This window comes from Drosophila tropicalis, unplaced genomic scaffold (assembly GCF_018151085.1).
Source record: "Drosophila tropicalis isolate 14030-0801.00 unplaced genomic scaffold, ASM1815108v1 contig_845, whole genome shotgun sequence".
Classification (NCBI taxonomy): Eukaryota; Metazoa; Arthropoda; class Insecta; order Diptera; family Drosophilidae; genus Drosophila; species Drosophila tropicalis.
Window position 1 is genome coordinate 1,899,556 of NW_027173338.1, and position 26,944 is coordinate 1,926,499.

At 35.9% G+C, this 26,944-nt stretch overlaps 2 protein-coding genes and 2 long non-coding RNA genes across 6 annotated transcripts; 3 read left to right on the forward strand and 1 right to left on the reverse strand.

Moving 5' to 3' along the window:
* The first annotated feature begins 363 nt into the window (after positions 1–363).
* Positions 364–1,442, forward strand: LOC137581346 (uncharacterized). Its single transcript, XR_011033120.1, has 2 exons — positions 364–1,012; positions 1,235–1,442. It is a non-coding gene; the product is annotated as an uncharacterized lncRNA (long non-coding RNA).
* Positions 1,443–9,630: 8,188 nt separating this feature from the next.
* Positions 9,631–10,194, forward strand: COX7AL2 (Cytochrome c oxidase subunit 7A-like 2). Of its 2 annotated transcripts, none has more exons than XM_068295219.1 (3): positions 9,631–9,704; positions 9,854–9,926; positions 9,985–10,194. In XM_068295219.1, exons 2-3 carry the CDS (start codon positions 9,882–9,884, stop codon positions 10,126–10,128), a joined length of 189 nt encoding a protein of 62 aa, XP_068151320.1. In that variant the 5' UTR covers positions 9,631–9,704; positions 9,854–9,881; the 3' UTR covers positions 10,129–10,194. The 2 variants fall into 2 exon arrangements, with proteins under 2 accessions (XP_068151320.1, XP_068151321.1); XM_068295220.1 differs by having other exon boundaries at positions 9,657–9,795.
* An 820-nt stretch (positions 10,195–11,014) lies between these two features.
* Positions 11,015–13,719, forward strand: LOC137580494 (phosphatidylinositol 3,4,5-trisphosphate 3-phosphatase cnrN). 2 transcript variants are annotated; one of them, XM_068294557.1, is made up of 4 exons: positions 11,015–11,248; positions 11,333–11,591; positions 12,219–12,599; positions 12,663–13,719. In XM_068294557.1, the coding sequence occupies exons 1-4, from the start codon at positions 11,120–11,122 to the stop codon at positions 12,884–12,886; spliced, it is 993 nt and encodes a 330-aa protein (XP_068150658.1). In that variant the 5' UTR covers positions 11,015–11,119; the 3' UTR covers positions 12,887–13,719. The 2 variants fall into 2 exon arrangements, with proteins under 2 accessions (XP_068150658.1, XP_068150659.1); XM_068294558.1 differs by having other exon boundaries at positions 12,666–13,719.
* A 1,059-nt stretch (positions 13,720–14,778) lies between these two features.
* On the reverse strand, positions 14,779–16,059 carry LOC137580316 (uncharacterized). The gene is made up of 3 exons (XR_011032998.1): positions 15,671–16,059; positions 15,297–15,553; positions 14,779–15,100 (listed from the first exon to the last, which is right to left on the reverse strand). It is a non-coding gene; the product is annotated as an uncharacterized lncRNA (long non-coding RNA).
* Positions 16,060–26,944: the final 10,885 nt, after the last annotated feature.

Sequence of the window (26,944 nt, forward strand, 5' to 3'; positions counted from 1 at the left end):
TATTAACTTGCCAAAAAAATTATATAAAAGTCCGATTTTACAGTTAAATGTTTTCAGCCAAAAATTCACCGACAGAGAGAAAGCTCTTCAAAATGTTTGTTCGAAAAACTTTTTGTTAACTATTCAGTCATAGATAAGAGAGCATTCTAATGGAGCTAATGTTATCAAAGTCTACAATGGCTTTGAAGGACTTTGCTTTATTAGACGTTATTTTTTTAGTTTAAAGAAAATTGTAGTGAAAAAATTTCATTAATTTGTGACAATAATAATAAAAAAAGGTAAAGCAAATGCCCACAAATATGTGTATAGGTATATACATATAATTTTTTGGTTACCTATTCATTCAATTTTCCGTCAGATTGAGTACACTTCATTCAATTTATTTATTATCATTATTTATCACATCCATACATATATACATACATATACGGTTAAATTTGTAAAAGAAAAATTTTACCAATGGACAAACTTTTGCTTTTTGAACTTTGGGTCACAGAAAAAACACGACCATTTAGATATTCTCCCGAGCAATTAATTGAAGTATATTTGAATGGATTTCTAAACAATTTAACAGCCGATTTTTATCTTAATCCGCTGGAAATAAGCCTAAGACGCTTTCAAAATTTCCCTGAGCATTCAAGTCCTTTGGTAAAATTGTATGAAAATCGTGATTTATTTGGAACCACTAGACGTATAAGAGAAAATGGCTTTAAAAAACTTTATGGCGACTTCTCAGAGCTGTTCGCCAAACATATAACTATGGTTGGATTGAATATGGAGTCGGAAGATTGTAAATGTGATATATTTACCGTATTCGATGCCAATGGCAACACACAATCAAGATTATATCAAAATTTAACAGTTGGCTTTATAAGTAGAACCACATTGACCATGGTCAACAATACTCCCATCGAGATGTTTAAATTACGAATCCAAAATGAAAAACTACGTCTTAAACTTGGCTGGGCCACTGGCATTGTGAAGAGTTTGAAAAATATTTTTGGCAAAGGAGGTAAGAATAGTCGTAGATCAGGAAGTACCATAGGGAACAGTTTATGTTCGATAATTCACAAAGTTTAGGCCAAATGTTGTTGATATGATCATTTTGGGCACTTCTGTGTGAATAGCCGATCGTAACATATCTAATTTTGGACTATGGGAGTTCCTTGTCAGATCTAAATGAAGTATTTTCTTTATGATCAAACATCTATTTAACATATCCTTTAATTTTTAGCTGTTTCAAAATATTTTCGTTTACGATTTTGGTAAATTTTATGTAAGAAAAGAAGATGCTTTATCCGTTTGGAATTTGGAGCCCTCCGGAAGCGTTTAGAAGATTATTAACAGCGGAAATAAGGCTATTGGAGAAAGATTTAAAGACTCTTACAAGTGCATTTCAATATGTCGTTATATTCCTAATAAAATCAAAAAATCGTACAAAATATTCGCCATTCAAAACAAAATCAGCAACGAAATAATGTTAAAGTGCAATGCACTCACGGGCCGAGTACATTGGCCCCAAATGGTAGACCTGATATCTTACTCTCACACACACAGAGAGAAAGACTTGGACACTTTTAGCTCATGTTCGTTCTCCTCTTCAGACACACACACACACTCAATCACTCAACAAGCTGTACGACCTTCTGCTATTGCCCTACATATTGCCATCTCGTTTTCGCAGCGACAACGTCGTATCAACTGTCTATAAGATACTGTGCGCCTGATAAATTAACATCGCATGACGCAAACTCCACCGAGAACGTACATTTTTTTTGGTGTGTGTTTGGGCCCAGTTGCACTTGCGTTTCGTAACCGGATAAAAACGTGTGGTTGGATGGCGTGCTTGGTGGTGGTGGTTGTGGTGGCGGTTCACGTTTATCACTTTTTTAAACCATAGAAAATCATTAGAAGCGACGCCACAGCTACCAAGTTTTCATAGAAATAGCAAAGAGCAGCAAAAATCTTTTGCGGGCAGGTTTTCGAGTCGTCCCTTCACCTGACAGTCTCTCTGAGATTCGTTTGTGGGATAGACTTGAAGGAAATTGTGGTAATGGTGATGGCTGTAAAATTAACATAACAAAACAATGGCTTTCCATTTGTAAACGGGGCCATATGAATGAACTTTTCCCCATTTTCGTTACAATAATGGTGAAATGGGTCAAAATTGCTTTCGAATTATCAATGTGTTCACTTCTTAGAGCCTGTTCGTTTATATTTTAAACACACAAACGAAATAATGGTTTATGCGCCTCCATCATTCGCTGTTAAGGCACTGCTAAGGGCTTTCGAAACGAAGCTTTGGCTATAATTTGTTGAGGCCACGCCCACGCCTTCTAAAATTATAATTTATTATTATTATATTTCGTTTGCTTAATTACACCAGGAAAACAGAAGCGTACAAGTTTTACACAGTTGCTAAACCGAAACCCAAGACCCCCATCCATAATACAAGCATCCATATGTATCCATAACCATGACCACCACCATTCGTTGTGGAGCAAAAAATCGAAAAAGATGGCTACTAGCTGGGCGGGCTAACAGAAATCATAGCAAAGTGTATGTTGTATGGGTACAGTTTTTATGGCTCCGAATTGCTGCTACTGCTGCTGATGGTGGGGAATCATGCAGACAGCGTGCGCTCGCTTCTTGGGGAACGATAGAATTGAGAGGAGACAACAACGCCAACGTCAACGGCTACGACTGCGAGAACGCCCCCACGTAATATGCTTATACCCCATAAGCTTTGACAACAGACGGAGAGCCCCATTTAGTCGCAATTGCGGCCCGCGCACACACGCCGACATGGGGAAGGTCTTGACTAGCGTAACAGGCAATCAGAATCAGGTGGAATAGACGCGCTTGCTTGAGGTTTGGCTGGGGCCCCACGTGGAGCCCCCACAATCGCGTATCAGTAGCGTTTTTTTGCCCCTCTCATGATATGCCGCACAGTGGCTCGTATGTTAATTTTTGGTTACAAAAATTATAACTTTTGATCTATTTACAACGAATCGGTTTTTTATTAACTTTGAATATCCATAGAATTGCAATGCCCACCAATGAGGGCATAATTCAACTGCAAACACAAATTTTTTTTTTTTTAATACGAAAATTTATGAAGTTACATTTCCTTACAAATCCTTTATATTTACTTTATTAAATTGATAGGAAAAAAATATAACAAAACAAATACAAATCTTTAGTTTTGATTGGAATCTGCTTAGGTAGACTGTTTGTTGCCAAATACAAATAAAAAACTGCTTGATACAAAAACTACTTGATACATACTTCAACTGCTTGATATCACATACAAAACTGCTTCGTACTACGTATAAAATTAACTGCTTGACATGTTTTTGGGCATGGGTTAATTTGTTTAAAAACTCGTTACATAATATAATTATCGAGTTTTAGCAAAACTGCTTAGACCTTGCCGAAAGAAATTACCCAATTATGTATCTTATTCCTAATCTATGTCCTAAATTTAGCTGTGAAGCAGTCTATTTAGTTTAGGGAACTGCTTGACATTGAAGTGATTATTTTTGTTTATATTGAAACGTAATAGCTCATTGAAAACCAACACATTAAATAATACAAAAATTAAATAGATCAAACGCTATAAGTTTTGAGGCCAAAAATTAGTAACTAAGCCACTGTGCGCAGTCTGTTGTCATGCTGTGCCTACGTCACGGCAATGTGAAATTTTTTTTTTTTGGTGGTGTTAATTTTAAATTACCTTAAACTGTAGTGCAAAATAGGGGAGAAGTGGGTTCAAAAACGCCTACTATGTGTTTTTTTTTTAAATTTGTTACCTTTTTAATGAATATAAGTTTTCTTTGCCACTGCAAAATCACTTAAATATTGACTTTGATTACCAATTGTAAAAGATCTTGAGATGTTATTATTACTTTGAACAAAGATCCTTAATTTTGTGTTTGTTAAATATGTGTTCCCCAAAATATGTTAGTTATTTTTTGGGGAAAACCCTTTATAGCAGCTTTTAACCACGTCCATGTGGTTATGTATGGCTAACCGCGAGGTCTGGTCAAAATGCATTTGCCAAAAAATTTAAATGTTTATCCCCCCCAGAAAGGATACTTTCATTTCATGCCAAACGAGAGAGTGCAAACAATTTTTAGTGAAATTTTCGAATAGGCGAACAGCAAATTTGTAGGGTTCAGTTTTGGTTCTGTTCTGTGCTCTGCCCACGACAGCGCCAGCGCCAGCAACACCGATGATGATGATGATACTCATATACTCGCATGTTGTTGTTGATGTTGTTGGTATGCCCGCCCCATTTACGTTTTTGTTCATGCGCAGGCCGAGGAGAACTGTTCTAAATGATGACGGGGAGCACACAACACACAAACCAGCAAACCAGCCAGCCGCAGCCACTTAGAATGATAAAAACGCGAATACAAACATGTGAACACACACATGAGTGTGTATTCAGGGGGATCAAACACACACAAAAGGAACACAAAGTAGGCGGTAAGTTAAGGGGCAAGGCAGGGCCAGCTATTTTGGGCTTACTCACACAAAAGCGTTTGCTTGCTGATTTTGAAACACATTTGACAGGGAGCCCCAAAAGGGCGAATCAACACACACATGAAGCTGCTGTACTCCCTACCAGGAAACATTATTTCTGTTTCAGTTCAAAGTTCTCAAGACGGGGTAAAGCAGTATTAAACTGACTTGAAAACAAACTGCTGCTATCCCTTTCTAACGCACAAGACAACAAACAATCTAATTCACCTCCAAATGTTTCATCAAAGGTAAATGAACTGCTATACGTGTACATGTAAGAGTGTATGTGTGTATATGACTCTCTCTCTCTCACTCATTCAATGCCAAGGTGACAGCGATTGCCGTCTCTATTTTGCTCTCTTCCTCTCACTCTCACACACATTCACTCAATTTGGTTGTCATGGGGCGCATGTCAACCTGCTACAGATTTCTGCGTCACTGTTACCGTTAAAACTTAAACTGAAAACAGTTCAAACATTTTTTACAACATTAATCGAAAACAAAATCCCTGTACCCGTAGTTCGTTTCAGTTCTCACTCGTGCCAATGTCATGAGTTTAAGAATTACAGTGGAACTTTAAGTAAAACCTATCACAAAGTGTATAAGCTTGACATAAAAACTGTGAGTTACCTATAAATAAATGTTAACTACAGCAAAACTTAATCCATCTAATTAAATGCAAAATGTCTATCAAAATTTTCAATTAGTTTATTTAAAAAGTTTTAAATTTCCCAACTTTATTTCACCCAAAAATAACCCACTGTTCACGGCGATGAGCCACTAGAGCGAGTGAGTGAATAGTGTGAATGCGTTATATTCGTAGCGGTTTTGTGAATTCGATTAGGCGGCCAGAGAGAATAGGCAGTTCGAATGCAGCAGCAACTGTGACCGAACGACATGAAACTGGTGCGAAAGAGCTAAACATACTACATGTTTGCTCATCATTGAGTCGGTGCCAGTGAAATCTGTACTATATTCTCTGTGCGCCTGTTAACTGTTTTAGTTAAAGAGCAATCCATTTTGTTTTGGCGAATTCGAAAAAGGAGCACTGCGCCGTTGTTTGCTTTCTGTGTGCTGTTCGCGTCGCCATGTACATATAAGATAAGCATTTTTGAACGATTCGGAGCACGTCACTTTAGTGATTTTTACTGTTTGTGTTTAGTGAAACAAAAACTGTTCACAGTATCTGGACCCATTATCCTAATGATTTTTTTTATTTTATTGTCCTGGAATGTTATTTAAACGGAGTTGGACCCAAAAATCTCCACTATTTATTTTCATCATTATTATTATTATTTTGTATTATAAAGAAAGAAGTGCAGATTAAGGGACTCAAAGAAGAACGCCGGCGGCTGTTGATACTCCTGTTTAAACTTCTAGGACACATATTACTGCTATATCCTGAATTCGACAATATATGAATATTTACAATATATTTCACTATTGTTCTGATGATGTTGTTGTCGTTGTGTTGAAGGGGGAGATAGATGACATTCGTGGACTCACTCAACGATAGTCTAAGGGATAAGGCATGTGCGGAAAACCGTTTGCCTATCTTGGCGTTTGCATTTAGTATGGCAAGGAAACATTTGTTTAAAAAGAAATCTTACCGCATAGATCAATAATATCTCATCGGTGGAAACACCTTGTTGTGTACTTATTCACTAATAATTATTATAATAAGTAGGTATATTTAATTATTATTCTCACTCTTTAAAAAACATTTAAAACATGACAAAACTAATACCATTGATTTTTTAATCGTATTTTTTAAATCTTGTGAATTTGGAAGAGTTGTCTATTCTTTCCTTTATGTTCATCTAAATCAATTTGGAGTCATTTTGTATCGTAAATTTTTAGAACAGTTGGTGGATTGATTAAAGCCTTGCCAATAACAAGCATATGTAAGTATTCCCCAAAAATTGTAAAGGTATGCCTGTAACTAGGATATACATAAATGTTTATATTCAGTTGAACATTCAGAGACAACAACGCAGCAAGTAGCTAAGTCGTGGTCGTTTCAAACTTAGGAGTGTTCTGTGACCATCTTCTAATTATATTCTGATGCCTATGAAGCACTACAAACTGGCCTTAGAAACGATGACCGCATCTTTTTTTCTTAATGTCTATCGCTGCCTCGTCTTTGGAAACTTATTTATAGAATTGTTTATACAGCTTAACTTCATGGAGTTGGAATCGGAACTAAATAAATGCACGCGGTTTTCAAGTCAGATTTGACAGGGGTTTGAAAAACTTCATATAGAGCAGTTAAACAGCTAAGGGCTCAAACGACAATGACCAAACCTCATTTCCGTTTGTATAAAAAGCATCAGGTGAAGAGCAAAGCTAAAGAAAATATAAAGTGCCACAGAGCGACAAATGCCAAGGCTATGATCACTCCAAGAAACATTCCGAATTGATTTAGATGAACATTATGGAAAGAAGAGGCAACTCTTCCAAATTCAAAAGATTTGAAAAATACGATTCAAAAATTAGTGTTCTTTTCAAATTTAGGATGTAAGTTAGCCTCTCGGAAAGGATAAATTGCACAAAAGTTAACATTTTGCTTTTGATTAATGCAAAACTCTATAAAAATTGCTGAAAAAGTGAGGTAAGGCAACAGAATTAAGTTCTACGGCCACTGCAAAAGGAACGAAAGTGGATTTGTTAATTTGCACTGCTATTTTCGCATTTCTTTATTATTGTTTAAGCTTTAAATATTACTTAAACGACCTTGAGACATTCAGAAGAATATTCACTTATGGTTTAAGCTTAAAGCGCATTAAGTAGACAAAAGCGCTAAATAAACAATTTTACTGTTGCATCTGACAAGCGAAATCAATTTGCCATCATTTGTTGTTGTTAAACGTAGCTTATTGTCAAAGCTCATGGGCTCAATTTGTTTAAGAATTATTAAACCATATATACATACATAAATGGCAGTCATAAGTGTTAAGTGTTTTTTCTTTTTTGTTGTATTTAAAGAACTTTGCTTTTTTTTTTTGGGTGTGGCTTTTTAAGCTCCTCCGACCCAGACATGAGAACTTTTGTTTTACCAAAATAAGCTTGTGATTTTCATTGAGAACCCGGGATTGTATGGGTTATGCTCTATGGTCGTCGCAATAGGCTAGGTTGATATCTTCTTGCCCGCCCTTTTCCCCTTTGAGTTCTTTTGGCTTTTCTGCTAAAACTTTCAAACATACATACATACATCCACACATACCAACACACAGGGAGAAAAAAAGCATTAACCTAGCGCTTTTTAATGCCAAGTATTGAAGATACGTACATACATATATTAGTTTAGATGTGTAACAATGTGCTTTTTAATTTGATTAAATTTTTATAGTCTAATCCATTAAACAATAGTCATAAATATTTCAAGAAACAAGCTTTATATTTGCTTCTTTTCTTAGGAAAATAAGATCAGAATTCTGAAACTTTCTGGTATCCTTGTGCCATTTGTTAGTTAAAGATCAACGATCGCATACATTTATGCCAAGAACAAAGTTGAAAGCCAAACCTAATCACAACGATCACCATGCACTTAGCTACATATGTAATTTCTTTGTTTTGTTATTTAATGCATCGCTTTTGGTTAAAGTTCTCCGAACGCTTAAGAACTTTTACCCAATCGTGGGTGAAGAGCAGAGAAAGAGGGGGGTTTTGCAGCTTGCAAAACAAGTTTAGAACTTAAAATTATTTAGCTTGAACTTTCTGAGAGTAGGGAACAGAAAAGAGAAATAATATATGTATACCCTTAGAATATGCAGGAGAGGAGAAGTTGCGGAGAATCTAAAGAAGAATCCCCTAGAAGTATCAGACAGTGGAGCGTTTTGTGTCCCCACGCTCCCGTTCAGCACACACACACACACACACAAACATATGTGTAAAAGCACTCGGAGGTGAACTTGACAGATTTAACTTTTTTCAAGTTTTGCGTTTCGGAATACCAAAAAGAAATAAATACAACAACAACAGCAACACAAACAAACAAACTGAAAACTTTGGCAAGTTAATTTTGTATGGAAGCTACAGTTTTTGAAAGTTCTTGTACTGGGCGCTGAAAATCGTCGAAGGCTTTAGCAGGGCGATATTATGTTTTATATTTCGAAAAAACGCAAAAGAGAACAAAAAAAAAACAGGTCGTTGACGATGAAGAGGGTTGGAGGGTCGATCCGCATTCGAGCCATGAGCTTAAACTTGAACAGCTTTTATTTTGAACCAAAATACACCATTATTTTTTATATTAATTATCTGTTGCATTTTACCTCAATACTGAGAGAGTCCTAAGAAACCAAATAAACTTCCCCTATCACGATTTTTTCCGTCATGACTCGGGAAGTTTGGAATCATTCCGGAAACGTTTTGTAGCCTTTCGTTATGTCCACAAGAAATGCGGGGAAAAAACATTCAAAATGGAAACTGCCTGCACATATCGACGACAACGGAAGCCACAACCGCCAAATTGCACAACCATTCGGTGTAGAATTATTGTAATCCCAACCAGGCGCACACAATCTTGCAGTAAGGGTCTTTCGCCAAAAAAAACAAAACAAAACATGCTTCGGAGTGCTTTTCGTTCAAGTATCGATGTTTGCGTGCGAATGTGTGTGTGTGTGTGTGTGTGGGTGCGAGTGGAATAACAATAGTGTGCAGCTTTTATCTTTCGAGGCGGCCGGCCAGACGACACAACGCTCTCTCACTCAAAAAGCACTACCCCTCTCTGTCTGGAAGCAGTGTTGCATTGTGGTTGCGGCTTTTACCTACTAATCTCGCTGAGCGCCTGCTGAGAAATTCACAAAATGCCAAAATAGCGCGGAACGTATAAATCGACACGTTCCCGCAGTAGGGAGGAGAAAACAGTGCTAAAACGGCTAAAAGGGAACTACAAATTCTTAAAATTCCACTCAAATGAACAAGTTAGCTTGTTAAAGAAATAAAATTTATATGATTTAACTAAGAAATAATATTTTTTCTCTTCATTTCCCTTTAAAAAGTAACATTTTTCCAATAAAATTTGAATTTTCAACGTATTTCCATTTGGCAATTTGCATTTCGGTGTACTTTGACAACTCTCGAAACATCTGTGTTTCTAAATATAACACTTGCATTTGCAAATATATTGAAATTGCACTTTGCAGATTGCAAAATAATTGTGAACTCTGTTTGTAAGGGTAGGTAATTTCTTAAGGAATAATCAACAAAAAAATAATAAATAAATAAAGCTAAATTCTCAAATAAAGACAATTGTGAACTGGAATTTCTGTAAGGCTCTTTAAAAAAAAAATTGTGTCTTAATTTATATTTTTTTGCCAACTTTTAGCAATTACATAACTGACAATTGGAAAATTATGGCGCTACCTGAGGGACTGTCAAACAAAATGAAGACTTTCCAAGTGAGTTTATTTAAAATACAAGTAATAAAAATTATCTTATCATGGATTCTCATTCCAGGCCGTCAATGATTTACCTGTTTTTTTAAAAGGTGGTCCAGCGGATAAGATTCTATTTGGCATTACAGCAGGTCTGTGTGGCCTTGGCATTGTTAGTTTCGTACATTTGGTTTACACCATGGGTTTTGCCAAAAAGAAGGCCTAAAAGACCAAAACAAAACAATGAATTAATTGATTAAATAAAGAATTTAATTGTAATGATATCGTAAAACCACATTTGATAAACATTTTCATATACTCTGTGTGATATTTCGCCCAATTGATTGAATCAGTTACATTTGAAGCAAAAATCTATGTAAATCAGTCCCAAAAAAAGTCGCATATTCTTAGAGCCAAATACTATAGGAAGAGATTCAATTTTATAAAAACAGTTTGCACCACTTTTTAAAGTCAGAATGACAAAAGGCTGCTGCTAGAAACATTTCACAAAACAAATTGCCCAATTCTATATTCCTAAAACTTAATAAAAAATATTCAAATAATGGTATACCTTTTTATGCGGCGTGCATTAGGTGCATTAGGAAAATATTGCAAAATTTTCAAATACTTTCAAAGATTATTCTTAAGTTCGGTGCTGCAATAGCAATTTCACATACACGAAAGGAAAAACCTTTTAAGAAAAGGTGTGATTGAAAATAAAAATGATTTCGCGAAATTTCGAATGGCATTGGATTTCAGATTAAAAGTACACTCTTGATATTATTATTATACACTTTATTCAAAATATACTCTTTATTTTATATTAATCCGTTAGAGCAAGTTTTTCACTTTGGATGCTGTTTTTTAACCTATTTAATAAGGAAAGCACGTTATTTTTTTTTGTTAAGTTAAGAAAATCTAAACATTTGGAAAATATTTAAAATCAACGCACCATAATTGTTTCGAAATAATTATTCTGGCTTAAAATGTTTATGTTCCAAAAATTCTAAATAATATTTAACAGTGCTCCAAAATGATGCTGTTAACAGTTAACAGTGTTAGTCAGCTAAACATCTGGCAATGTGGTGTTCCTTTATTCCATGTGGTGAATAAATAAGTAAGTGTGGCGAGTTCATCAACGGGTTTGTTTTGTTTTTATCAGAAATTTAAAACACCGCATACAGCAGCACTACTAATTGCACATACTAAAAATAAATATGGAGCCGAATGATGAAGTTGTCGAGCGCCAGAAACTTGTGCCAAACGATGTGGAAACCGAAGAAGAAGCTCAAAGTCAAAGTGCACCCAAATCCACCCAAACTCCAGCATCGCCAGCTGTGCCAAATGTAAGTAAGGGGGTAAAGGGGAGCCATATTTATGATGGCAAGGGCGGGGCATTAAGAACAATCTTTAATATCTATCATTTGCAGATCAAAATCAAAGGTATTTCCAGTGGCGAAACGACACGCAGCCGCAACTCGGCTTCTTGTTCCATAGAACGTACCATATCCGAGACAAAGGAGAAGGGCAGCAGTGGGGGAGGCGAACAAGGACAAGCGGCAACAGCCGCCAAAGTCACATATGTAAATGAGAGACGACCACGCCCACATGCCAGTGGAGGTGGTGGTGGCGGCGGCGGTGGAGACGAACGTTTTGAATTCAAAACGCGACCAAGAAAATTGCTCAAAGGTTTGTTTTATTTAAATAGTAATAGTTTATTAACCGGGTATTCTTTTCGATTCTCTCTAGTGTTACTGTGGACGCGAAAGTCGTTGTGGTATCGATATGACACACATACTCACACACACTTGATTAATTGACTTCAAGTCTTTGTCCTTCATTTAGCCGATGACGCACTTAATCCAATAACCAATTTGCCATATGGTTACTTTTCACACTCTACTCAAACTTTCCTATAATTATAAGCATTTACTTTCTACTCCTCCTCCTCCTGCCATTTGTTTTGAATGTCTATTGGAAACCATTTTGCTTTCTAGTCCTAGAAAAAACACGTCGGGATCGGAGGATTTTATTATTGGTTGAATTTGTGAGCCAATAGTTTGCTAAATTTTTAGAAATTTGTAATACTCTTTAATCAGTATTGTTTCTTGTTGTATTGTACATTTTTCTGTTTTAATGGTAATTTTATAATAATTTTTAAATCTTTTCAGTACTTAAAATTTATTATTTTTATTAGCTCTTTGATTTCGATTTATTTCTGTAATATTTAGAGTTGATTTTAACTTATTTTGATTTTTATGATTTTTTATTTTCATGATTTCTTTATTTTGATTTGTATTATGCTACGACGAGCAGATCGTGATCAATTGGAACCCACTCATAGTAGTGAACATAGTTTGAATAGCATTACACTGGTGAGCAGTGAATGGCTATCGCCAGATCCTAATCTCAACAATGGCAACAATAACAACAATGATGCAACTAAGATCAATAATAATAACAATAGTAACAACAATAGCAATGCGAATACGCCACGTTCGCAACGCCGTAAAATTCCCCCGTCAACGCTATCGATGGCAAATACCACAAATGACAGCAGCGTTCATAGTGACAAATTCGATAATCGTCCAATTAAACATCATTCCTTTGTTTCCGAAGTGCCCGATGTGAAGCATATGGAACGTGCTTTACTTGGTCTACTCGATGACTTTCATTCGGGCAAACTGAAGGCATTCGGTGAGTTTATAATTTGTGTTTTATCTTTAGTTATTGTGATTTTTTTTTATTTTTATACCCAAGCAGGTTCGGGTTGCACCATGGATCAGATGACCAAGATTAGGGAGCAACAGGAAAGCTTAGCCAAATTGCATTTTGAATTAGCTGCCGCCGAAGAGGATTCATTGGAGCATGGTAATCAGTTCAATGCGACCAAAGCTCAGGAGAATATGTTGCAGCTGATGCAACGATTGGAACAATTATCCATTTCCATTGAACAGTTGCAAACAAGTCATACGGGTCTCTGAAATATGGCCCACATGCAGACAATATCCACGCGAATTAAGGAACGTCTGCTTTGGCTTTGAGAAAAACCACTAAAAACCAATTAAAATTTCGGTACATCGAAGTTGAAGAAATGTACTCTTGCAGTTGATAGACTTTAAATGTTTATTTCATTACCATTTCACAGGTAACTTTTGATTTTATTTCGCCTCCACTGATATGGTTATGAGATCCGTAGACCACTTTTAAGCCTAGACAATATAGATTGTTACTTTTTACCAAGTATAAAGTTACTCAGTAGGTCAAAAACATAATTTCCCCAAGAGTCTTCCTTTTTTCGAGTTTATGTTAATTAAGAATGTGAAAAGTATATTTAAACATAATTTTGCAAAAAGGAAACTTTGCTTAGGTATTTGTCCGAACTTAAAGCCTTATACTTGGATTTATCTAAGCAAACTTAATATATAGATTCAAGTCTATAACCAAAGACATCTCTCTGCAAGTGTATATTTCCCAATTAGACACCAAATTTTTTACACGACATTTAGCAATTATTTTGGACATTTTTTTGTAATAAGAAATCATTAATTCATTTAGGAATTGTGTAAATATTTAAGTTATATACATGAATACATACATTTAAGTAGTAAGATTTAATAAGCTTCAACAAAACCAAAATGATAATGATGATAAAAAAAAAACTAGAAAGTCCAAAACTCGCAGTGATTAAATTCTGGATTCTTCTTTAATGGTGCCAAGGTCAAATTGGTGCTAAATAGCTTCAATATATATTTGTTTAAACTATTGTTTTGTTAATAGTTATTTGCAATATTAAAATGTAAACAATAAAGCAAAAGTTATCATTTTTATAATAATAATAAAAAACAAACAAAAAATCGATCGAAATTTATTCACAAGTTCCCATAACAAATTTAAATGAAATAATTATTTAATATTACTGATTACTGTACTTCACAACCTTTGGACAAGTGCATTCTGTACATAGGAAATTTGTGCTTTTGTGGTTTAATTTATGCATTTGTATTCAGTTGGTGTCCTCTACACTGTTTGGTTGTCATCCAAGCTGTCCGACTGGGGGGAGACGATATGTTCTCCACCTTCTTCTTGTTCCTTCACTGGCTTCTTTATGTTTGTTGGCTTTTATTTTTCTTGTGGCTGGGTTATTTTTATTGTTGTTGTTGTTGCTGTTATTGTGTGATTATTGTTACTTTTTGTGATCGGGAAAAGTAATTTGTTGCTCGTTCTTCTTTTTTTCCATTTTTTGTTGTTGTTGTTTTTAATGTTTTTGGTAAATCCGGGTTTTCAAATGACAAGTATCATGCACTGAGAGAAAAACTGATCAATTTATTTGAATTTTCATTAAAAAGCTTAAATAATTATTATTTACAAAGCTTTTTTGGCTAATTACAAGGTCAGTTATTTAATCGATTCTCTTAAGATAGAATATTTAATTTTTCTTAACATTAAGTTTGACTTTCACATATTTTATTTTATAGAATTTTTGTTATGAAATTTAATCCCACAATTCTTAAAATTATTGAAACATTATTTTAAAAATTTTTTAGCCTTAAGAGCAATTATTGAACCATTTTCAGAACCGAAACGTTTTTTGAATTCTTGTTTTAACCACGAGTTCTTTTGTTTGATTTTAAGCCTTAATCCTTAAAGGAAAGACTAAATTTAGTTTGCTTCTTTATTCTATTTTCAAAGAAGATTCCTAATATTATTATTATTATTCTCAGGATATATCAAAACTGTAAACAATAACTATCAAACCAGCACTAACCTTCGGATTAGATGAAAACTACATCCAAATACTAGCCTGGGATTAAAACCAAGCTTGTCGTTGTTCAAATTTTTTAATAACAAATATTCTTTTTCTCTAGATCACAGAAATTGTAAGGCCAGGACTACCCAAAGAGGAAATGCTAAGGCTAAAGTCAGAATTTGAATTGGATCTTATGACGAAGGATTTAACAATTGAAGCCTGTTGGCTTGACTCATCCCGGTTTGAATCAATTGAGTTTTGTTTGGGATGGACTCTGACTCTCGTTTCTTGCAGTGTACTCCCACTTGTTGTGCTTGGTGTTGTGGTTGTTGTTGTTGGCTGACAACCGGCCATTCCCTTTTACATTTTCTCTGCGGTCAGTAAGAAGTTTTTGTGTTCATTTCGGTGGTTCGTTTGCTTAGGTTAGCGGTTTAGTGCATTCCACACGCTGAAACATCATTTGCGTCCAAAGAGCAAAACAGAGAGAGAGAGATAGAGAGAGAGAAAGAGAGAGAGGGGAAAAAGAACAACAAAAAATGAAGAAATAAACGCTTGGACCGACGCATCCGCCACATTGCATACAAATGCAGTTTTGGTTGTCTTTGAAGTTGGAGGCGGGGCATCCCCCATACCCATTCACATACCCATTCCCATCCCATTTCTATCCCAATTGCCAGTGGCAATGCCACTTCCATTGTCCGGCGTTCCATCACGCGCCAAAAGGGTCGCCGGTGTTGTTGTTGATGATGATCATCGGTTGTTTTGGTGGAATTGGGATTGGAATGGGAATATCCGCGCTGGCCCAACCCTAGAATGCGACAAGTGTCTCTGGAGTTGAGGACTGTTGGTGCCGGTGTCGATGTCGATATGGCTGGGTGCAATACAGGCGCAGGCGATCAGGCTGGGGGGATTGTCGGATCGTTGACAGTTCATCGAATCGAGGCGAGTGTTATGTAAAATTGAAAGAAGTCATTAAATATGTGAAGCGCATATCAAATTTCGTATGAATTGAACTTACTTGGCTTTTGGTCACATGAGAATTTGATGAACTGCCCATGAAAGCCGGACAAAGTCGTTGGATGCCATCCATACTACCTTGATGGATGGCAGGGGTGGGGGGTAGATAGAATCCAAACACTTGTTGCATGGTATTTCAAGACATCAAATGGAATGAGCTTGCAAAGAGTTTGACAGAGTGTGGGTGCACTTCATTACTATGAACTTTGGAACTGTATTTCACTCTCTGTCTCTCTCCGTCTCTCTTCCCATTGCAAAGTTAATCCTCTCTTGGAATCTATGAGGCGGATACGGCAGAGGCAGTGGCAGACACAAAAAGCTTTGCGTTGCGGAAATTACGTTGCTGATGAGTGGAGCGAGAGCACTGTGGAAAAGCGGAAGAGCAAGAAGCCAACTCCTCTACCAACACCCACCCAACAGCCTCCCCCTTCTGGGCCCTCTCACTCCTTTCACATTCTTGTCCTTCTTCAGGAAGTGCGACAAAATTCAAACGTACTTTGTGCTCAGTCCATGGGCATCCTGCCTCTATCTCTCCTTACGTTCCTTTTCCACCTCCATCTCCACCTCCTGTTTTTTGCTCTGCCTGCGCCTGTTGCGGAAGCAACGGAAGAGCACAAATCGTGGGTAAGGGTGACACAGGAGGAAGGAAAGCGGGTGGCTCTGATTCTGTTGCTGTTGCTCTGCTGTATGTGGTGGGTGTCTCTTCTTTCGTTTTGTTGGGATGGCATAAATGCGCACACGGCAAAAAGCAAAAAAAAAAAAAGTTTCCTGCTTTCCTTCTGGCTACCAGCTCCCAAAAGAGGAAGTGTCTAAAGCAGGGACGTACTTCAGAAAGGCCCACATAAAGGGGAAGCCAAGTGATCAAATTCAATCGATTGGGATCGTTAGTTTAAGTAATATCTGATCTAAGTTTACCAAAGTCGTTTTAATAATGTGAGATCTTAGTTTATCGGATTGTAAGTCTTGTTCGCAATGTGATTTCCCTTTCAGAGATCAACTCCAGTGAATGTCCTGGGTGTAAAGCAGTGCCTTTTAAGCTTCAAGCAGTTAAGGTCTCTGTGGATAACTAAGTTCCCTAGTAACATAAGGGAGAAACCATAGAAGCATATGTAATTCCACCTCCCTTTATATTGCTGACTACGCTACTGAACTAGTGGTGAATGGGTGTTTGTCAGGAATGAGCTTTAGTGGGTTATGCTGCTTTCTGTTATCCCAGAAGCAAAAAATGTGGGCTGGAAAGGGGGTGAAATCACAAAAACCGTTTGCGAGAGGGCGACGTACTTTATTTCCTGAAAATGTCCTCGAAAATATGAACATTATATCCCGGAAACGGAAGCTGCAGCATTTGCAAGGAAGTGACGGGCAGGCACAGCTGGGAAATGGAAATGCTATCCGCCTCCATCATCCTCACGACTACTACTGTTCCATTCCCTTTAGATGGGTTGATTAAAGTGGGTAAACAACTGACGCTGACGATGACGATGACGTTGAAATGTACAAGCACACATACTCATAGTGATATCGTGGTTGCTGTAGGATTGGCACAGCAGAGGCAGCGGGGTTAGTTGGACAGCTGACTTCGTTGTCGCATCCTACAGGAAGCATGACGGTTGCCGCTGGCTTTCACTGGCCATCCACCTCCTCCCCGCCTCGACCAAAGTCTCAAATACAAGGAATGTGAGTGGCAAAAGCCTTTACATCAAGGAAATGACGGAAGCAGCCTCAGCTCCGGCTCCGGCTACTGCTACCGGTTCTGTTTCTGCTACTGGCAGCGGACTTTCTCTACTGGCATTGGCGTCTCCGGCCTGCTTTGGCAGGAAATCATCGTCCTGTGGACGTAAATTAAATTCCAGACAAAGTCAATTTTTCTATGCTAACATCAACTTAATGCCAACGCGATGGATTTTTATGCTTACAAGGCTAATGATGATTAATAAATCATTCAATTTAAAGGTAATGTCGAGCTGACATTGAAAAGTTATGAAAAAAAGAAGCTTGCTTGAACAGGATTTATACATGGGCAGCAACTACAACTCCCTTTATCCTTATTATCCTAACTAACTGCAGTTTATTACTTGGAAAACTTCTCTCATTTTAGATCACAAAACTTGCTAACTATTTAAAGGCTTAGGTCAATCGCTGGAAAGGATTGTTTCTTAGGTCTAAGTACCTTCTGTATCTATTTTCGTATTTTGGACTCTAGAAATAAAATAGCAATCAATCCTTAGGGCATAGTTTTAATCTCTATAAAAGCTAAACGCACCAAAATTGCATGGATATTGACAGTACCCAGCCAGACAGGTTCCTAACTGTTCTTGTTAGAGGATATGGTACTTTTCTCCAATGTCAACCGAATGGAAAACCCAAAATATTTAAATAACACATTTCAAAAATTCCAGAAATTCGAAAACGGAAACATTTATTGCTTTCCCAATCAGCCTGGCCTAGTGGGGTAAGCTCTCATTTTGCCTAGCCAAAGTGTTCAAGTATATTGGGGATGGGATGGCAATTTACCTGCCATGATTATATGCCTCCTTTTTCAGTGGAAGATCTCTTCTTCTCAATCTATGGCCAATGTACCGCTAGATGCCTCTAGACGACCATAAACAGAGATGTGAATTGCGAATTGAGTTCCAACAACTGGAAATGGTCAATTGGTAAATGGCAAAATCAGAAAATCGCAACAAAAAAAGAAATACAATAAATGTATCTACTGGCATACACAGGCTGGGCAAGATCTGGCCTGGTGTTGAGCCGGTGCAGGAGATTACGTGAAAGGTGAAAGTTGTTGAGAACCGCAAACACAAAAAGCTGCGTAAAAGAGAATGGTCAAGTGTGGGAAGACGGGGACTGGAGCGGAGGGGATAACAGACAGGTCAGACTTGGCCAATCCGAATGGTGTGAGAAATTGAGAAATCGAACCGGACTCCACCTGTCGTCGGGCTGAACAGAGATTTCCGTATGCGAATGTGGAACAGTGGCACACACACACACACAATACCACAGAGTATATGTTGTAGCTTCTGTTTGTATATCTCTTTTTGTTGTTTTTGTCTTCCTCTCGGCCATTTATGGCGCTTGTGGCCAAGTGCACAGAAGTCGCCAAAGATGACGACCCACAGACCTGCTGATCCTCTCTTCTTCATCTCATCTCATCTGGTGCATTACCGCATTGCAAACCTGAATTCTTCGTGTCTTTCTTTTGCCATTTTTGTGTTGGCATTACAATTCCGGATGCTGTCTCCCTCTCTCTCTCTCTGTCTCTTCATTGTTGTTGTTGTTGCAACATGGTGGCAAAATAGATTATGAATGTAAGGCAGTGGGTGTTGGTACCCAAGAGTACACGTTGTGTATGCCATACGATTAGAGTGTCGGTAGCGTGTCTGTAAGACTTTTTTTCTTCGCCTACCCCTCTCTCTCTCTCGTTTTCTACCTGGTTGTTGAGGAAGTTATATAATCGTCTGCACCATCGCGATATATATATGTATATATATATATATTTTTATGCCTCAATCAGTTTAACATTTATAGGCATAAGCTTGCGGATTATGTGTGTGGGTGGCAGGGTATTCAGACCATGAAACCGAGAGCTTAGACAAAGTCGTTGATATGCCTGCTTCCTCAATAATTTATCAAGCCGATTTTGCGTTAAGTGTAAGGAGAATCCAAAGATCAATTTGAGCCAACCGATGGGAAAATACTTGAATCCAATTTTTTTCCTTTTGCAAACTTTTATTAGGTTGAGTTCAATTTCCATTCAAATCGAATGTGACTACCTTTAGTTTTAGTTTTAGTATTTTCATTTTTAACATTTAAAGTTTAACAGTTTCCTTTTTGTTTTTTTAAAACCAAAAATGGATTTAAATTGGAATGCTTCGTCTCTAAATTATATCATCAATAGACTTTGTTAAAAGCTTTAGAATTCCAAGTCTCAAACGGTAAATGCTAAAAAACTTTGTTCTTAATTATTATTAAAGTAAAAACTTTGCGTCAAAGTGTAAAAAAAAGGATTTTTTTATATAAGCGACCCCTTATATGTGAAAAAGGATTGAAATTGAAGACAACAGCTTTTATTATCTATCAAGAGCCGGCAAAATACATAAATCAAAGACCTTTGACCATAAGTGGTAATAAGCCAAGATATAGCTTCTCTTTAAACTATTGCTAGTTTAAGATTATTGAACAACTTCTGAACTGTGATCCTCAGACTAAATCACTTAAATTAACATTGTAAATTGTACATTGGATGGCAATAAAAATGAAAGATGGTATTCAGATATTCAGAAAGCATTTAAACCCAGTCCTTGTTGTTGTTATGAATCAATGTTAGGGTTAATAATTAGTTATGTTTGTTAAATTCATCAATGTATCAACTATTTAATAGTTTTTTTTTTCAGTTTCTTTTTTCATAATTTTCATATTCAATTGATCCAAATATGAAAGTCAAACAGTAAAAGGATAAATCAAAGGCAGTCTTTATTGCCAAGTCCAAGTTGCGATTAATATCCTATCAGATGATAATGTACTTCTACTGGTTTTGATCTAAATATCCTTTAAGTTAATAAATTTATTTTTTGTTACCCATTTTCTTCTCATCAGCAGACTTGATGGTAACTAACTGGTAACTAATTATACCCTTGCAGAGGGTATTATAAAATTGGTCAGATGTTTGTAACGCACAGAAGGAGACGTTTCCGACCCCATAAAGTATATATATTCTTGATCAGCATGAGAAGCTAAGTCGATATAGCCATGTCCGTCTGTCCGTCTGTCCGTCGGTGCGTACGCGTTTTACTCAGCCATCTTAAGAGCTATCGGGATGAAATTTTTTTTGGGAGCTTTTTTTTACCCGGGTGAGATAAAGTATGAAAATCTTTGGGATCGGACTACTATATCATATAACTCTGGAACAAAAATTTTTGCAAAAATTGGAGTATCCCCATGAAATTTACCAATATAATAGAATTTGATATAAAATCTCAGATCCCAAAATTTGACCCTGATCGGATAAATAGAACACAAGTTACAGTCTATATAAATCGGTTCAATCGCTGCCGGCAGCTCTGCTTGCTGCCTACTACGTCATCATCAAATCAACAGAGCACATGCATACACACACAGACGCAACGCTACATAAACTGTATGTGTATGCGTGCGTTGCTTTGCTTAGGGAATGAGGGAAGAAGAAGAACAAATTGTACATAGTATGAAGAGTAAAATTGTTTTGTTTGTATATTAATGAATTGAGTTGCAGAAAACAAATTTTGAACATGTGAAATTATTATTGTCAAGGACTGCAAGGGTATATAAACTTCGGCATAGCCGAATTTAACTTCTTTGATATTTTTGATTTGCTATTGCTTCTTCATAGAACTTCATTAAAAATAAGTCCAGTGACTTGTTTTAAAGTTTATTGTGATCTTTTTTTGGAATCTTGTGCTTATTTTAGACAATTTTAAACAATAGTTTATTAGAGCTAGATTTATAATGACCCTTCTTGAATAGTTGTTATTGGTTCTTCAAGTAACTAGATTATTTTATTTGGCTATTAAACATTTTTATAGTGTCTTCCAATACATAGATCACTTTGAATTTTATCTGAAATACAATGGATCTTTAAGTTTATGGTTTTTTTTTTTTCAATATCATGGTGTGATAGACAATTTCCTATTATCACATTTTTACGCGCCATAAAGTCAAAAGGAAATCCAATGTTTTTTTGAAAAAGAAGAAAAAAACAACACCGAAAAAGAATGACTTCCTTATTCCTAGCCTTTTGCCTTTGGGATGTTTGTTCCCAGGCACTTGATGTACATAGAGGGAGAGAGACAAATACTTGTCGGGCAAGTAACAGCAACAAAAGAATATGAACAACCTGCTGCTTCTCTATTCTATAATTAATTACACAGCATTTTCATTTTTGAGTGCCGAAGTGCACAGAAGAAGTATGAAGAAGTCCGGAGTCCTCATTTGCTGCCATTTCCACGCTCCGAAACGTTCAATCTTTGAGTTTTTGTTCTGCTTTTAAACGATTTCCAAGAAATGCTCGAGGAGAGGAACATCCAACGGATGTGCTAGAGATGTGCGTGCGTGCGTCTGCATCTCCATTTCTCTATATATTATCTATCTCTATTTGCCTCTGGGCCTAAGGCCAGCTGATGATGATTAACATGAGGCTGGGGGAATAGAGAATCGACTAGAGGAAGGGGGCCCCTTCGATCTTTGTATTTAATTGATAAAAAAAAAAAAAAAATTCCACATTCCAATGAGACTCGAGAGACACCAACAGCAACATAGTTCAAAGTGTGTGTGTGTATGTGTGTGTGTGTTTATCCTGAGCCACATAAATATCGAATCTCAGTTGCACAATGCACTCACTCGACGAGTCCATGTTCCTTCAACTGAAATTTGAAACCTTTCACCGTGGTAAGAGGTACATAACCTGCCAACACACTTGTAGATCTCCGATCTTCATCCCTTAAGTGCACACCAGCCAATCTGGTGTCGTTCTGGTTGGCTGGGGCCAGCCATAATCCTTACCAGCAAAGATCGATATATGAGCGTTCGATCGGTTTTCCGTTTGGCTTTTGTTCCAGACAGTTGCCAGTCGGGTTTCCCACGGTTTCTTGTTGCTGGGTGCACATTTCATATCCTGCACACACACACACTCAAACACTGATTCCTTTTTTGGGCCAACTGTTAACGTAAGCAGAGAGTGAAAAGAACTTTGATCCTTTTTTAATGGCGGCAAAATTCTTACAATTACCCATTGTTGCCATCGTTCGGTTAGGGGAATGTGTAACAATTAGGCTACATATTGGTACAGAAGACAAAAAGGAAGGAGAACAAGACGGCAAGAGAGAGAGACTGAAGGAGAAATTCAATTATAAAGTGTAACGAAAAGGATTTGTTACGTGGGTGGTTGTATAGGCGTTTCAGGATCATGTTCTGCTCCGGAATTTAATTTGGCTTCTGATAAAGGCGGAAGAACAGTAAGCGATTTCTATAGCAAAACTAATTACTCTTGTCCACCCACATTAAAAAGGGAATCCCTTCAAATTTTGGGTCAAAGATTCTTAATAATCCCTATTGGAAAGGGAAAATATAGAAAATTATAGGCTAAGAGTTTTTAAATGGAATATTTAAGATCTTTAATTATTACAGAAAACTCCTTGACAGATTAATAGCTTAATGCTTAATAACTACTTACTAAGTTGAGTAAAGAAGTTGCAATATTTCAAGAGACCATTACAATAATTACAAAATATTACTAAAGAAATAATTACTTTTTGTTTTTAGAATGGAAATAAATACTTGTGTCCTAATCAAGTACGATTGAAGCTCCTTTTGGACATAATTTGGTGAATCATTTCCCTTATGACTCATTTTAAACTGCAAACTGCTTTTACTATGACTAACAAATTTATTGAATATTTAAGAGTGTATTACTTATCAGGAATATGTATTCTTTTCACAAATTGCTTATCGGTATAGAATCAGATTAATTAATATACCTACTAATATTTTCTTCTTATAGAATACTTTACTTATTATCAGCAAAATCGTTTGAGTTTGTTTTACTGATATATAATTACTGAACAACAAGGATCGGAAATCAAATTCCAGGGTAGTATAAGGATAACCTTTAACTACATATTTATTTTGTATATTTATACCTAGATTTTAACTATATCCTTGTATTTATCCAAAGTAAATTTGGTGTCAAATTGTCAACCTTTTTGGTGTTATCTTTTAATATTTGTTGCTTTTAAAACGATTAACAACAAATAAGGAAAAAAATTCGCAATATATCGGTAATCCTTAACTAAATTGTAGGTAAAATACCTCAGCATTGATATTGAAACACTTTAAAAGACTTTATGTTGATGCAATTCTATTTTTGTATTTTACATTATAAAGCAAAATGTTTGTGACCTTCCTTAGAAGGACTTAAGAGTGTCTCAAGGCACTACTTTTTGAAATTGTTAATACTGACCATTTTTAAAATCATGTGGAAAAGTAATTTTTCCAACTTAGAAGAAAAACTCATGAGATTTAGAGGGTTAAGATATTAATATAATGCTGAAATCTGTGAAAGTCTTGACTTGTTATGAGTTTCTTTAATATCTCAGAAACTTGACTCAATCTAGAAAAACCGAATCCCTCTTCGGAATACAACGACCCGAAATTGCCCTAAAAAAGGAATAGAGGTCTTTTTGTTGCCTTATGTTATTAACAATGTAACAAATTTATTAATTTATAAAAGAGTGAATAACGTTTATTTCATTTGGGATGGGATTCATTTATGGCCAATGCTTTAAATGAGACTTCAAATTGACTTAAAGCATTCAAATACCCTTTTCTTCTTGACCTTTGCAAAGTCAAAGCATTGACTGCAATAAGGGCATAATAGGATGAATTGAAGTATTATCCCTTTGAAAATATATATGCAATTTTTCTGCAAGTATCGCATTCAAGACTAATTGCATTCAGCCCTAGCAAATGGGTGACTAGGAAAATAGATGAAGGGTAGTGAATTGAAGAACTTTTTATAAACCAAATGACTTATTTGGTCATCTAAATGAACTCATCAAAGTTCTAATTCATATATATTAAAATATTTAAAACCATTTATTAAACAAAATAGAAAAACCGGAAGTACATGGGTTACTATTTAGTTTCGTTAAATATGATAAACAAATCACATATAGACACCATTATCCAGTGACCTGATATATAGAAATATAAATAACAGATGTCCGCTGCATAGCCATTATTTGCTTTGATAATAAACGCATTTATAAATAATACATTTGCCAGACATGAATACCTTTTCCCCGGATATTAATATTTCATACTATTGGCAAATTACCAAAAAAATAAATATATGTATATATATGAAAACAAATCTTTGTTGCTCGAAGAAAGCAAAAAAAAAAAATAAGCGTCTGGAAATACTTCCGCATCTGAAGGAGACATTGACGCCGCCGCTGCCGTCGCCGTTGGCCCGGTCCGGCCCGGCCCAAGACGATCGACCAAAATATATTTATAGCCAGTAGTACGAATATAGTCTGGCGGCACAAGTGGATGCCACTTGGATGAGTTGTGGGGCCCTCTGGACATGAATGTCTATTCTATTTTAATGACTTACACTAGGCAGAAATTAAAACAGAAATTAAACAAATTTTAAAACTTTCATTTACTTCCTATTTTGAGCCTGTTTTTAAGCAAGCCACATAGAATTTACCATAATTATTTGTTATGTACTAATGTTTTTAAGCTATAGTTTGCAAGATTTTGTTGCATGGTGTATTTTTGCACTTAAGAAACTGTTTTAAGGATAGAAAATGACCAAAGAAACATGACTAGGAAGTATCGTCACTAAGTACATATTTAAGTACTTATTGAAAAATGTATGCATATATGTATTTAAAACTTATGTCCATATTTCTACCATACAAATGTATGGATGCAAATATTTACAGTTCTGAACGTTTAAATAGGAACACTTCAATTCAGCTGCTTGTACTCCCAAAAGCTTTTTTCTTAAAAACTCTTAACTTTTGGAAAATATAATTTGGCCAAATTTCAACCGATTTTCAAAAGTGTTAACCCATTTTAATGCTTTTAAATGTATCCTAATTATTAAAATGTTTATTCAAGCCAACGACCACCAATTTAATTCAGTAAACCAAAATTTCATGAAGCTCCAATGTTGGAGTATTTGAAAAATTTCGATTAATTAATATTTTTTTGCCAATTTCGGAAAAATATGACGATACATACATACATACATACATAAGTTTGGAAAACATTTGATCCAATATTAATTTTTTCATGTATGTATTCAATTGTTTTAAGTCCATTTAAAATATATTAAACTTTGATTTGACAGATATATGTATATTTTTATAAATTAAGTTAACCAAAATTTATGTTAACAAAAAAATCAAACAATTATTTTTGTACATCGGTTTGGATAAGCTTTTTTTATATGTACATACATATATTTATTTATTATTATTATTCTTGTAATCATTTATTATTTAAAGGTTCAACTTAAATTCAGGAATATTTAAATTTTGTTATCCTTCATAATGTGAGTTTAACTAAAATTGTTCTGACGTTTTGTTCGATTTATTTTTTTTTTTTTACATATAAAAAAAAACATTACATTTACAACTGCTTAAAAAAATGCAGAATAATTTCATTAGTTATCAGTATTTTAACAATATTAGGGTTTGCAATGTACATACATATATGTATGTATGTATATGTAAATTTGTATTTACACCCACTCAAGAAAAGATAGAAAGACAAAATTGTGAAACGTAAACCCAGAAATGAAATGCAAGATCAGTTTGGCGAAATATGTTGATTGGCTCAATTGGACGACTATTTGAACTCTGAACCGGACCCATCGGTTCAGCCTCTTCCTCTACTCATTACTTTACTTGGTATACGCACCATGACCAAAGCTACTAATTTGGGCCACTGGGGATGGGATGAAGAGGCAGTGACAACAACAACAACAACGACGACAGTGACAGAGACAGAAACAGAGGCGGAATTGTCAGCGGCGTCTCGATCGTGGGCCGTTTATGGGCATTTGACTTCAAATGTCAACGTTGGTTAGGGGGAAACTGGTTAACGAACTGACAGAGGGAGAGCCAGATAGAGATAGAGGTATGTATGTGGAGGAGAGAAAGAAAAAGAGAAGCGGATGCAGTGCAACTGAGCGCATCTTTTGGCCAACCTGCTTGTCTCCCAAGTTAAATGTCCCTCTTTCCCCTTTGCACGGCGCTGAACCAATTTTCTGTTGAGGTTTTCAGTCCTCCTCATCGAAGCGGAAATGTCTCAACAACAACAACAAAAACAACACAATTTATAATTAAAGACTGTCAACCGATTCGATGACAAAAAAGAAGATATTCCCCACACAACTAGCACCTTAAAAATTGAGAAAACACCAACAACAACAACAATAGCACAAAAAATCTATTACAATAACCATCGGCCCACGATCGCAATCAACATATTGAATTTATCTTGATCGTTTGAAACGTTTATTTAAACTTTATCTTGTATTGATTAACAACTAAATCGACGAAGGCGCCCCCCCACGCAACACGCCCACATAACATTTGAGAAACGTGTAAACAATAAGAAAGAAAATTCATTTTAAAGTATTTAAATTATGGGAATTTGAAACTGTGTGTGTGTGTTGGTCTAGGAAGTCCAATTCAAAAGATATTTACACACTTAATGATCTGTT

Bases quoted from the DNA above. Each gene is read 5' to 3' on its own strand.
- LOC137580494 (XM_068294557.1), top strand. From the start codon at position 11,120: ATGGAGCCGAATGATGAAGTTGTCGAGCGCCAGAAACTTGTGCCAAAC. The intron at 11,592-12,218 runs GTTTGTTTTATT...TACGACGAGCAG, and splicing joins ACCAAGAAAATTGCTCAAAG to ATCGTGATCAATTGGAACCC. The intron at 12,600-12,662 runs GTGAGTTTATAA...TTTATACCCAAG, and splicing joins GGGCAAACTGAAGGCATTCG to CAGGTTCGGGTTGCACCATG.
- COX7AL2 (XM_068295219.1), top strand. From the start codon at position 9,882: ATGGCGCTACCTGAGGGACTGTCAAACAAAATGAAGACTTTCCAA. The intron at 9,927-9,984 runs GTGAGTTTATTT...TTCTCATTCCAG, and splicing joins ACAAAATGAAGACTTTCCAA to GCCGTCAATGATTTACCTGT.